The sequence below is a fragment of the Notamacropus eugenii genome, chromosome 1 (assembly GCF_028372415.1).
Source record: "Notamacropus eugenii isolate mMacEug1 chromosome 1, mMacEug1.pri_v2, whole genome shotgun sequence".
Lineage (NCBI taxonomy): Eukaryota > Metazoa > Chordata > Mammalia > Diprotodontia > Macropodidae > Notamacropus > Notamacropus eugenii.
Window position 1 is genome coordinate 349,638,709 of NC_092872.1, and position 13,201 is coordinate 349,651,909.

A 13,201-nucleotide genomic window follows, 5' to 3' on the forward strand; every position below is an offset into this window, starting at 1 on the left:
TTAATTATTTTGGTGGCATTTTATAATACCACCAATTTTGGTGGAATTTAATAATGAGAAAGAAATTACTTTGTATACCTTTAGGTTTTGTCCATCAAAAGGAAGAGAACCACTCACAAGAGTGTAAAGAATAACACCTAGACTCCAAACATCTACTTCAGGTCCATCATATTTTTTGCCCTGGAAGAGTTCTGGAGCTGCATATGGGGGACTGCCACAAAATGTGTCCAGTTTATTTCCAACAGTAAATTCATTACTAAAACCAAAGTCCGCTATTTTAATGTTCATATCTGCATCTAGCAACAGATTTTCAGCCTAGAAGAAAAACATTAAGGAAAAATGAAAATCTTACTAAGTAAAATAGCACAATTACTAGTGTGATTTAGAACTAGTTATTAATTTAGAATAAAGTTTTTTACTGATGAGCTGCAAGTCAAGTCAACAGCAAACATTTATTAAATGCCTACTAGGTACCAATACTGAGGATACAAAGTAAAGTAAAAAAATTGCCTTTATTCTCAAGGAGCTAACAATCTAAAGGGCAGGACAACACGCAAACAACTAAGTACAAACAACCTGTGATGTTTCCAGTTGTGTCTAACTTTGTGACTCCTTTTGGGGTTTGCTCATTTTTCAAACAAGGAAATTGAGGCAAACAAATTAAGGGACTTGTCCAAGGCCATACATCTAAGTAGCATCTGAAGTCAGAATTGAATTTAGGTCTTCCTGACTTTAGGCCCAGTGTTCTATCTACTGTGCCCTATAGTTGCCCTATAAAAAAGCTATAGACAAACGAACTAGAGACAGGATAAACTGGAGATAACTTCTGAGAAAAGATATTCTAATGATTTAATGAAGAAGCCTTTCTAGAAAAAAACAGAACATAAATCAGAATTCATGCTTTTATGTCATTAAACAAGAACCTTCATTTAAATTCATTCCACATCAGTTTAAGCCATAAGCAGTAATTAAAGTCTTTTGTAGGACTCTGACCAAGTACAATTGAATTTTATTTATTAATTGACAAAACTTTAAAATATTTATTTCCTTTAAGTTCAGAGTAAAGTAAAAATACTCTGAAAAAAAGTTATGGACTAGCTGCTGCCCATGAAGTCATACCAACTATATTTTTATTCCATTAGTCTTCAATCTATAGAATAGACAAAAGTTTAATGTGATTTACTGTCTCTTCTAACATGCTGTTAGGGAATTTAACTCTGAATACAGAGAAAGAATTAGCCTCTTTTAATCTCTGATGGTTCTGTTTACAATGAAAAGCAGGTATCAAAAGGTAATGGTATATAGACAATACTTTCACTTACAGGTGAGTCTTGTCAAAATGACTAAGGTTGTATACTGACCTGGGACAAAATAATGACTACAAACTCACCATCACAGCATAAAATGCTTAACATCATTTCTTTTTCTGAAACACTCTCCACTGTGGCTTAAAACGATTTAAAACACAGCAACACATAAATCAAATTCCTTATTTAAAAACAAAATTTAAGTAATTTATTTTTATTAGTACAGCTAAGAAAGGTAAGACATACAAATATATTTCACCTAGAACCTAGTCAAATACTATTTATTTCTACTTACTTTAAGATCCCTGTGAACAATATGCTTTTGGTGGCAGTACTGCACTGCTGATACTATCTGGATGGGGGAAAAAAAAGGCTTGGTTAAATTATCACTGAAGATGAGATTAATCATTAAACATTATTACACCTTGGTAATCAGTATTTTGACAACTCCACAAAATAGTAAATAGTTGCATATAAATCTATCATTTGACTTTTCTGAAAACAATATTCTTGTGGATTTTACTTTGGAGATGTCTAAATCTAGGTCTAATTAGATTAAATCCAATCTACTTGTGAAAGTCTCTCTCTACTATTCTCCTTTTTCCTATGAGAGGTATATTTCTAGCATTGTCTTCAAACTTCCATTTTGATCTGAATTGCCAGTAACTGCTTGGAGGAAGTTTGTCCTCTTTATAACTCCAGTAATGACTCTGACTCAAGGCAAATTCAGTAACAACTAAAAACACACATCTTTGTATCTTTGGGTTTTTTTGCTTGTTTGTTTATTTTTGAGGCAATCAGTGTTAAGTGACTTGCCCAGAGTCACACAGCTAGTAAGTTATCTGAGGGTGGATTTGAACTCTGGTCTTTCTGACTCCACGGTCAGTGCTTTATCCACTGCAGCACAAAGCTTTCTTCACAATAATTCTGTAAGACAGGAAATGCAATGATCATTATCCTGTTTTATAGATGAGAAAATTGAGGATCAGAGAAGTGACGTGACTTGCCCAAGGTTCCAGTCAAGTCTCCAGATAAATCTTTGATGCAAAGTCTAGTATTCTTTGGACTATATCCTTCTGCCTTTATTGATTCCTATATACCCAGATAGGCAGCTCCAGATTACTTAAAAGTTAGACTATCCATGACATTCCTTAACTGAGAATGAATTGACTGAACTCCTGGTTTTCATCACAGTTACCACATGAGATTTATATTAAAAAAAGAAATGATCATAAATTAGAACAGCTACTAAAAAATTACACTAACATTTGCTGGCAAAATTAGTATTAGACAATTTACTTTAAAAAATTTACTTTTAAATTTAAAAATTTAATATACTTTTGTCTTTAATTGTCACCTATATTTAACATTCTATACCTCCCATTCCCAGTCACCCTCTATAGTAAAGCAGAAAAAAATTGGGTAAAAACCAAGCAAAATCAACTAATACACTAAAAAAAGGCGAATGGTGCGATTTCCCCAAAATTACACCCAAAAAAAGCAACAGGAAAGTGAGCAGCAAACTTCAGCAAAGACAAACAAGCCCTATGGCAAAGAGCCAAACACCCTGTACCCATGAGAGCCTAGGGATTCCACTAGAAAGGGGAGTTGGTATAGTAAAATATGTTATGGAGAGAAAGAAGATATTGCACAGCATGCCTGTTCAACATCCATAGAAAGGTTCATAAGGTCCTAACACTCTGTCCTGATATGTTATAGTGGACCCTAAAGGTCTAGTGTTCTGAAACTAAGTAATTTAAGGTGAGACAAAGCAGGAATGACCACAACTATCCCCTGAAAAAGTACAGCCTAGTACTAAATCTAGCAGGGCTACAAAGCTCCAGTTGAGGAACCTGGAAAGTTAAGAAAAAGCTGGAACTGAAATCTAGCCTCAGACACTTCGTAGTTATGTGACCTTGGGCAAGTCACTTAACCCATCCATTTGTCTCAGTGTCCTCAACTACTGTAAAACAGGAATAAGAATTGTACCTACTTTGCATGGTTGCTGTGAAGAGCAAATGAGATGATATTTGTAAAAAGCATTTAGCACTGTGACTGGCACATAGTAAATTAGATATATGTGCTTATTCCTTCCTCTTTCCCCTTCTCTGTTTCCTTTTGTTCCTATTTCTTCCATTTACACTGCTGTCATCATCATGTATTTTCGTTTTCCTGGCTTGGCTTACTTCACTTTGCATCAGTTCATAAGACTGCCTCTTGATGCTTCTCTGTGTTCTTCATATTCATCATTCCTTACAGAGCAATAATCCTTTACATTCATGTTCTATTATGATTTGTTCAGCTATTTCCCCAATGTACATCTACTTCTTTCCAAATATTTTCTTGAACAAAAAGGGCAGCTATAAATTGGAATATCTGAGGTCTCTCTCTCTCTCTTTTTTTTTAATCATTTACTTCCTTAAGCTGTATGCCTAGTAGTGGTGAAATCTCGGGGTCAAAGGGCACAGGCAGTTTAGGCACTTTCTTGGCCAAATTCTAAATGTTTTCCAGAATAGGTGGTCTAAGCCACAGCTCCATAAACAGAGCATTAGTGTGTCACCTACTGACATGATATACTTTTTAATGTGGTATAATTAAAAATACACTGAATAGAAACAAAGAGATCTGGGTTCCAGTCTTGGCTCTTCCCCTTCTCTATTTGTGGGGCCATCAGTCATTTGGGGCTGAGGTCTCTTCTACAAATTAAAGGGACTAGATTAAATGACCTCTAAGATACTTCTTGATCTACAACTACATTCTACTGGGAGATATCCATGTCAGGATATATTTTTTTCTAAATTATTTTAATTAGTAACTACTTTTTTCTCTCCAATACCCCTGATGTGTAAATTTTAAGTCTAAGAAAAACAACTGGGAAAGTAAATCTGCAACAAAAAGACATATGAAGTACTCCTAAACAAAATAATACATCAAATAATTGCTACCATCTCAACAGTCAAAGAGTCAGTCTTGGAACCTGAACCTAAGAGCCCATAATAGATAGTTACGCCTGTTAGATCACCAGCTCTGCATCCAATCTGACACTTACAGTCATCAAAGGGAACATTCCCCATGCAGAATGGACCCCTCAACTTTACGACTATCAACACCAACTGCTAAACAACTGTTATCAATAGTCAGCTAAGTCCAAGAGTCCTGGGAATAGCACTGCTCTGATACTGCAGTTCTCCAGTTCAGGGAAACAACCCCTGTGGAGAAGAGGCTGCCAGTCCAATCAAATGCTGACCAACTGCTACCCACAGGGTGAGCTAGCCAGCCTAGCTAAACCAGAAAAGCAACCTAACAGAAAGACAAGAGGGGGCAGCACACAACAGCTAAATGAAACTGTCTCTAAAACCTTGATGAACACCTCAAACCAAAATGAAGATAGCCTGGGCCCAAGGGACCAGAGAGTACTTGAGCCCTTCCACACTACCAATTTGACATGGGACATAACCTCCAAAGCCATCATCCAAGGAACCAATCCTTATAGAGATGAGACCTGGCAAACTCTTCAACTGGTGCTACAGGCCCTCCCTCCTTAGCAGCCAGTATTTTTTAAAGACCAGAAGAAGAAAAGATTTTGTCACCAAAGTCCTTGCCACTGTCAAATGGTTCAATACAAGAAATGGATTTGGCTTTATCAAAGGACATAACATTAAAGAACATATATCACTATCTAGGTGATACAGCAGATAGAGATCTACGCCAAGAGTCAGGTAAGCTTATTTTCCTGAGCTCAAATTTGACTTCAAACACTTACTAGATATGTGATCCTGGGAAAGTCATTTAACTTTGTTTGTTTCCTCATCTGTAAAATGAGCTGGAGAAGGAAATGACAAACCACTTCAGTATCTCTGCCAAAAACAACCCCAAATGGGGTCACAACGAATTGGACTGAAAAACAACAAATTACCATATGGTTTTGCTATTGTACTTTTTTAAGGACCACAGGGCCTTCCCATTTGAATTATGTCTGAAACCTCCTATATGTATTATCTCATAAGAATGTGAGCTCCTTGAGGGCAAGGATTATCTTATTTTCCTAACAATTTTAGTGTATCTATAGTCTTTTTATCATTCATTTCCTTGGGCTATATGTCTAGTAGGAGAATCTCTAGGTCAAGATAGAGACATGTTCGCCATTTTCTTGGAATAATTCTAAACTGCTTTCCACAATGAATTGTATGAATTTACAACTCTTACCAATCATATTACTAACTCTTTATACTGCCTACACCTCAATGTGGGCTCTTAAATACCCATAATTAACAGAACATTCAGAGAAAACAGTTTAGCTTAAACTGGGGCTTTGGTTCAATATGAAAAAAGACAACTTGAATAGGGTTCAACACAGGAATGACTCCTGACTTAGGTCTTTACAATGTAATATCATTATTTTATCTCAAGTGAATTTCTAGAATGTTATTCACACTCATAGCCAACTATAAGTACAGGCATTCCAAAACCAAACATTCATTTAATAAACACTCAGTGAATGCCGCCTTTATCCTCATTGAATTTATAATCTAGAAGATATGCAAGTAACTGCAATACAAGGAAAAACTTAAATGTGACGATGAGATACATGAATGAAGTATTATAGATTAAGGACAAATATATTTCTTTTCTGAACCTGGTTCTTCATCTGTAAAACGAGGGGATAAGAAAGACAATCTATAATGACATTTCCAACTTTAAATACAGAATTTTATTGGAGATGGAAAGGAGAAATCAAAGAAAGCTCCATGGAAGAGATTTAATTTTAGCTAAACTTCGAAGAAAGAATCATACTTCTGTACCCTGTAGTGTTATGTGAGAGAAAGGAAGAAAAAAGGGAATGTCAGGTGAAGGGAATAAAATGAGCAAACACATAAAAGTTAGAAACTTCAGCATGTGTTTAAGAAGTAGCATTTAGTTTAGTAGTGCTAAAAGTGTGGTCCAGGGATCCCTAGAGGTTCCCAAGATCCTTTCAGGGGATCCATAAAGTCAAACATTTTACTCTCTAATACAGTAAATTCTGACAGAGAGACATAAACAAATTATCTTTCAGGGTAAGGAAATTTAATAATTTTTAAGAGTATAAATAGGTTCTGAAACAAAAAAGTTTGAGAACCACCTGGCTAGAGTACAGAAATAATTAGTGGAAGCCTTAAAAGATCACAATGGAAGATTTTGGAATGGCTTGACTGCAGTATCAAAGAACATGGATTTCATTTTACATGCTACTGGGAACTACGTCAAGTTTCTGTATTTCTAACCTCATCATTCAAAACTGCTACCTCCAAACTCACAAGTCTGAAAAGTTCTTATCCTCTTCATTTGACACTTGATCACCTTATTCTCTCTGGATTTTTCCTGATACTTCTCTTGTGATTCTTTCTCTGATCCTTTAAATATCTGACTCTTTTAAGTCTCCACTGCTGGCTTACTATCCCTAAGAAATCCATTTCCCTGCTCTCCACTCATAACTGAGTTCCCCAAAGCTCTGCCCTGACTTCTCCTCTCAAGTGACCTTATTAGCTCCCATGGATTTAATGATCATCTTGATTCAGATGACTCAGATCTTATATTCAGACCCAATCTCTTCCCTGACTTTCAATCCCATATCAGCAATTGCCTATAGCCTTGTAGAACTCTTAATATGAAACTCACTGTATTTCTCCTTAAACTCATTCTTCTTCCAAATTTCTGTTTCTGCCAAAGGCAAGATCATCTTTTCAGGCTCAAAGGCTCCTAACCTCAGTATTATCCTGAACACCTCCATCTCCTTCATCCTACATTTTCAATCAGGTGACAAATCTTATCACCTATCTCCACAAAATCTCTGCATTTTAAATCCTTCTCCCTAGCCATACAGCCCTCACTTTAGTTCATCATCTTCTGTCTACACTACTTTAAAAGCCTTCAAAATGCTCTCCCTGCCTCAAATTGCACCTTATTCCAATTCACCATCAAAGCTACCAAAATTATTTTCTTTAACACACAAATATGACCATATCACTACTGTACTCACACCCAATACTGGAGCCTCCCCTTTGCCTTTAGAATCAAAATATAAATTTGCTCGGCTTTTAAACTCCTTCATAACCTGGTCCTATCTTTGTAGACTTTGTAGTAATGTAGGCATTACTCCCTTTCTTGTACTTGACAATCCAGAAAAACAGACTCTCTGTTCCTAATAAATGGCCCCCAATCTCTCAATCTGTGCCTTTGAACTGGTAGTTTCCCTGCCCAGGATGTGATCCTTTCATACCCAGTCTCAGAGAATGTCTAATTTTAAGATGCAGTTTAAGCACTACCTTCTATACCAACTGATAACATTCTATCATCTTAACCACCTTGTACTCATTTCTGTTTCTATGTTTAGGTGGCTCAATGGACAGAGTGCTGGGTCTGCAGTCAGGAAGACCTGTGTGCAAATCCTGCCTCACATACTTCCTAGCTGTATGACCCTGGGCAAATTATTTTGTATTTGCCTTAAGCTACTGAAGAAAGAAATCGCAAAGTACTCCAGTATCTTTGCCAAGAAAATCCCATAGACAGCACTGGCATGCTGTGGTAGATAGTGTCACAAAGAAGCAGAGACAACTAAATGACTGAAGAACAACAAAAGCTTTGGCGCTGTTTTGGCTTAAAAAGGAAAGGTTTAATAACTGAAAACTGCACCAAAGGTCTTTGGGACAGAGAGAGAGAGAGAGAGAGAGGGAGTGTGAGATGAATATCAATGCAATCATCATTGCTGATAAGAAAGCAACATCAACATTGCCTTGAAAAACACAATGCCTGCAAACAGATTTCGAGGGGAATAAAATGGAAGAAGGAAAAGAAAAATGTTATCATATAAGTCACAGATAAAGAATGAGAGAAAATTGAAAGAAGAAGTAACTGCAGAGCAATATTCCTGTCTCAAAAGTTGGTGGGGAAAAGAGACCAAATCATCAAAAAATGTAGGGTAAACAATATAAAATATAGGAAGTGTCTTTTAAATGGGTGTGATGATGTGTGTTAAGACTGAAATAAGAAAAATATTCATGAAATAAAGAGAACTTTATTGACTTTTAATAACGAATAATTAAGCGAAATGGGGTGGATGGTACGGACTGAATTCCCCTACAAAAAAAAAAGGGATTTAGGAATGATTTATTAAAATCAAACCCGACAATATTAGTGTACTTACGAGAAGCACATCAAATCCAGAATGCTAGAAGGCAGTGGTACTTAGAGTTTCTGGTTTTAGAACCCCTTTGCACTCTTAAAGGACTACTGAGGGCCCCAAGAGCTATATAGTTATATCTTTTAATATTTACCAGATCAGAAATTCAAAGTGATAAAATTTAAAAATATTTAATAACCTAAAAATAACATACCTATTACATGCTAACATGAATAATAAGACATTAATAATGAAAAATAACTATTTGTTTTGGTGGACAAAAATCTAATCTTACAGATGAAAATAATTTTGACCTTACAAACACTTTGAAAGTATCTCAGAGATTCTTGAGGGTACATGGATGACACTGAAAATCACTGATACAAGGAGTTGAAAAAAAATCCAAAGAGTAAGATATGTTCTCTAATATATAGTGGTCAAAGGATAGGAACATTCAGTTCTTGAAGTGAATACAAATATTCAATAATCATCTAAAACTGTTTAGGCTCTTTAACAATCAAAGAAAATTCAAATTAAAATAACTCTGATATGATCTTCCACTCATTAAATAGGCAGGAATCACAAAATTCAAAGCTGATGGGGATATGGGGAAACAGGTACATGATTATACTATATTAATAATAATATCTAATATCCATATGGCATTTACTGTGCCAGGTACTTTATAATTATCTCATTTGATCTTCACAACAACCTTGGGAGGTAGGTGCTACTAATTATTGTCTCTCATTTTACAGATGAGGAAACTGAGGCAAACAGAGGTTAAGTGACTTGCTCAGGATCACATAGCTACTAAGTATCTGAGAGAAGATTTTAAGATGAACTCAGGTCTTTGTTACTCCAGGGCCTCATCATTGGAATTGGGTAGTTTTATGATCTTTGCACAAAGCACAAACTTTAAAAACACTAGCTGAATTTTCTGAAAGCAATATAGCATCATATAATAAGAGTTACAAAAATGTTAGAACCTACAAAAAATGCTGGCTCAGTGATCCCTCTCTTAGGATGGAGCATTGCACAAGATGCTACTGTCATGCATAACTTTTTTCTCTGGAAACAAAGTTTAAGTACCATCTTTCCTACAAATCTTGCTCCCTTCCATTTTTTTCCAGTGGACAGAAAATTTAATTTAAGTCAACAGCTGCATATGGCAGTAAAAAAAAAAAAAAGATAATGTGATCATTGGATGGATTAAGATAGACATGACATCTAGAGCTAAGGTGATGACAGTTCTGGCCATGTCCTGTCAGACCTCATCTATAATTTTGTGCTCAGTTCTGAGTACCACATTTTAGAAGGATATTAACAAATTAGTATCCAAAAGAAGGCATCCAGGACAGAAAAGAGCTTCCAAATAATGTCATAAGAGGATCAATTTAAAGAACAGAGTACATTCAGTTTGCAAAAGAATACTTGGAGGAAACAGGTAAATTATTTTCAATTATTTGAAAAGCCATCATATTTCATATACATCTGAACTCAATAATCCAAAAAAGAATTCATCATCTTCCCGGCTAAACACATCCCTCTTTCTCATTTTCTGCATTTATTTAGTATTTAATTTCCCCTTGGTTACATGTAAAAACAATTTTAAACAATTGTTTTTAAAACTTTGAGCTCCAAATTCTCTCCCTTCCTCCCCCCCACCCTCTCACTGAGAAAAGCAATTCCACATAGGTTATATATGTGTAGTCATGCAAAACATATCCATAAGTCATGCTGTGAAAGAAAACATACAAAAAAATCAGAAGAAAAATAAAGTGGAAAAGAAAGTATGTTTCATTCTGTATTCAAATACCATCAGTTCTTTCTCTGGGGGTGGTTAGCATTGCTCCCTCCCATTTTAAGTATCTTCCTCTCTCTCTAACTTGCACTTGTTCTATCTATTTATTCCACCCTCAACACAATATAAACTCCTTAAGAGAAAGGATTATTTTTTTCTTATTTGTATCACCAGTGCCTAGTATAGTGCTTCACCTGTACCAAGTATTTAATAAATGCTTATTGATTAAATATGCATTTCTATCAGTTATTTCTTATTTTTATCAACCCCTCCAATTCCTATAATTCTCTGGTAACATCTGCATTCCTCATTGGTAGTATACTGCAGCCTATCTGTATTCACTATGCACATTTCCAACTGTTTTCATGGTAACTCTAACTTTACTTCTTGAGATGATATTATTCTAGACATTTCTTTCATTCATATAGTTATTACAAGGCTAGGACTTTGTTTAAAGGTCATTATGAGAAAAGAGATTTAGAGAGAGAAAGGGCCACAAAAATCGAGTTCAACTATCTCATTTTAAAATTGAGGAAACTGAGGTTCAAAGAGGTTAAGTGACTTGCTGCAGGTCAACCCAGTATTAAATATCATATTTAATATGTGAACTGGCATCTGAGTCAGTAATCCTTTGCACTGTGCTTCTGACAGAATTTTTATTAAAAGCATAGCTAATAGTTCTTAGAAGAAATCTAAACTGCTCTCTTCTCTTATTTAATTCCGGAGCTGATTTACTGTCCAAGATAAATATATTTAAGAACAAATTTCAATGGGCTATTCCTACAAGTGAGCACTGTAGCCTAGACAATAGGTACTGTACATTCACCTGGACTTCTTTGTGTAGATAGTTAGACTTCATTCTTTGAGTCAATATCAGTTTCATTTTTCATTCTTTTTAGTGATTTTCAGTGTCATTTTAAAAGTTCTGCAGTGTTCTCGGGCTTGATGCAATCTGCACATAAAGAGAAACATCTGGAGGACTTCATGTCTACCTCCCTGAACTATTTCAACAACAATAGTAAATATCTTACACAGATTTATGTTTTTCTGTTTTATACTTCACATCATAGTTTGAATCAGAGGGTCAGAATCAGAAAATGATCTATGTTTATCTTATAAAGAATATTTTATGATTTTAGATATAAGCATGGAAGACAACTTCTTGGAAGAGAGACTTCAAGATGGCATTTTGCCTTAATAGAACAAACTTTTTTTTTTCATAGTCAACAAATAACAAGAACAGTGGAACTTCTTATTCTTTAAATCTTTCAGTTGGTACTGTAAAAATGTGATGTGCTATTACTTGTTAAAGGATGCTTGGTTCCCTTCTCCTACCTTTAACAAAGATTTCAATGTGTCTAACATTATTCTCATAATTCTTGTAGAGACTTGAAAGAATGTATATGGAACGGAATCAGTAGTTATAACATTATCTTGTTGCCTTTAAAAAAAAATAAGATCCAAGATTTTTCCAAGCCTTTGGCATCTCCCCCCTTTTCAGATCCTTTAAAAACTGATTCCTCAATCCCTTAAAATTATGTCATCTCTGGCATGGACCTCTCCTTTCTAAGTAATTGGTCCAGTGAAGTTGTTAATCTCATGTATGTTTCCCCATCAGAATTATTTCTATTTTCTCATATGTTTCAAGACTCATACTTGAGTCCAGATATGGTGGGCTTCACTGTAATTGAAGACTGAAAATTCTTAACAGATCTTTTCCATTTTTTGATCTATTTTTTACTTTCCTATTCCAGTTTCATTGTTAATTGCCCTCTGTGATTTTAACTTCTATCAATCCTTCTATAACTTGCTTCTTTTCAGCCCTGCCCTACCCTCCATCCTCTTTTTATGCTATACAACACTCATCATCCATGTACTCTGTAATCCTATGACACCCAGACTCCTTGTTGTTCCTTCCATAACATACTCCCCCCATCTTCAAGTTCCACGCATGTTTGTTGGCAATATTCCATGCCTAGAATGTTCTCTCTTCTCATCTGTACTATACCTAGGTTCCTGGTTTCCTTCAAGTCCCAGCCAAAGTCCCACTTTCCACAGGAAGTTTTTCCCAATCTCTCTTAATTCTAATGCCTTCTCTTTCGATAGCTTCCAAATCCTATATAAAGCTTGTTTGTACGTAGTTGTTTGCATCCCCCCCCCCCCCATTATGGCATAACTCCTTGAGAACTGGGTCTTTTACCTTTTTTCTGTAATTCTACTGTTTAGCACAGTCCTAGGTACACAGTATGAGCCTGAATGTTTACTGATTAGAGGCAATACTGTTCACAATCATCATCTTCCTCCATATGAACTTTCAAATGAATCTGTAATCAAGAGTTATTGCCCTTGGCTGTCATAACTCTCCACCTGGCAAGGATAGGAAGTGTGTGCTTGCTGAGGAAGTTTCTAGGCTTTTTTTGCTTCCTCACTGTGGCAACTGATTTATTTTGCTTCAACATCCTTAGGAAAGAATACTGGTCTGTGTTGATGGTTGTTGTTTTGTCCACTTCTTATTTTTCAGCATCAACATCTTCTTTAAATAGGTCAGGAGAAAGTTGCTTTAATTATACTATTTTACCATCTCATTTTTATTCTTTATTCTACAGTGACACTCATTTTTTGATCTCTGATCAAACATACCTGTAGTTTGTAAACAGCTGAATCAGAAATAATTGTTTCTCAGAAGTAATAAAAACACTAGTAAACTGTTGTTTCCTGTCAATTTTATTTTTTTCATGGTGGTATTCTTGCAAATGTTTATCATGAACAGTACAATAAGAGATGATCAAATGCTCTATCATAAATTTCATATTGATATTTTATTCCACAATAAGACCATATTAACTAACTACTTTATTTTTCTTTCCAAAGAGAACCTGTGATCCATCCTTTCATTTAGGGAGAATTTTCTTTGTCTTCTGGTTTTGCTTACAG

At 35.4% G+C, this 13,201-nt stretch overlaps 1 protein-coding gene across 9 annotated transcripts in view; it reads right to left on the minus strand.

The window, feature by feature from the left end:
* MARK3 (microtubule affinity regulating kinase 3) overlaps positions 1 to 13,201 on the minus strand; it is a 136,806-nt gene that overhangs the window by 40,440 nt on the left and 83,165 nt on the right. For all 9 annotated transcript variants that reach the window (XM_072630138.1, XM_072630136.1, XM_072630137.1 and 6 more), the window contains 2 exons: positions 1,603 to 1,659; positions 79 to 315 (listed from right to left, as the gene is read on the minus strand). In XM_072630138.1, coding sequence (XP_072486239.1) covers positions 79 to 315; positions 1,603 to 1,659 — 294 coding nt within the window. The remainder of the gene's footprint in view (positions 1 to 78; positions 316 to 1,602; positions 1,660 to 13,201) is intronic.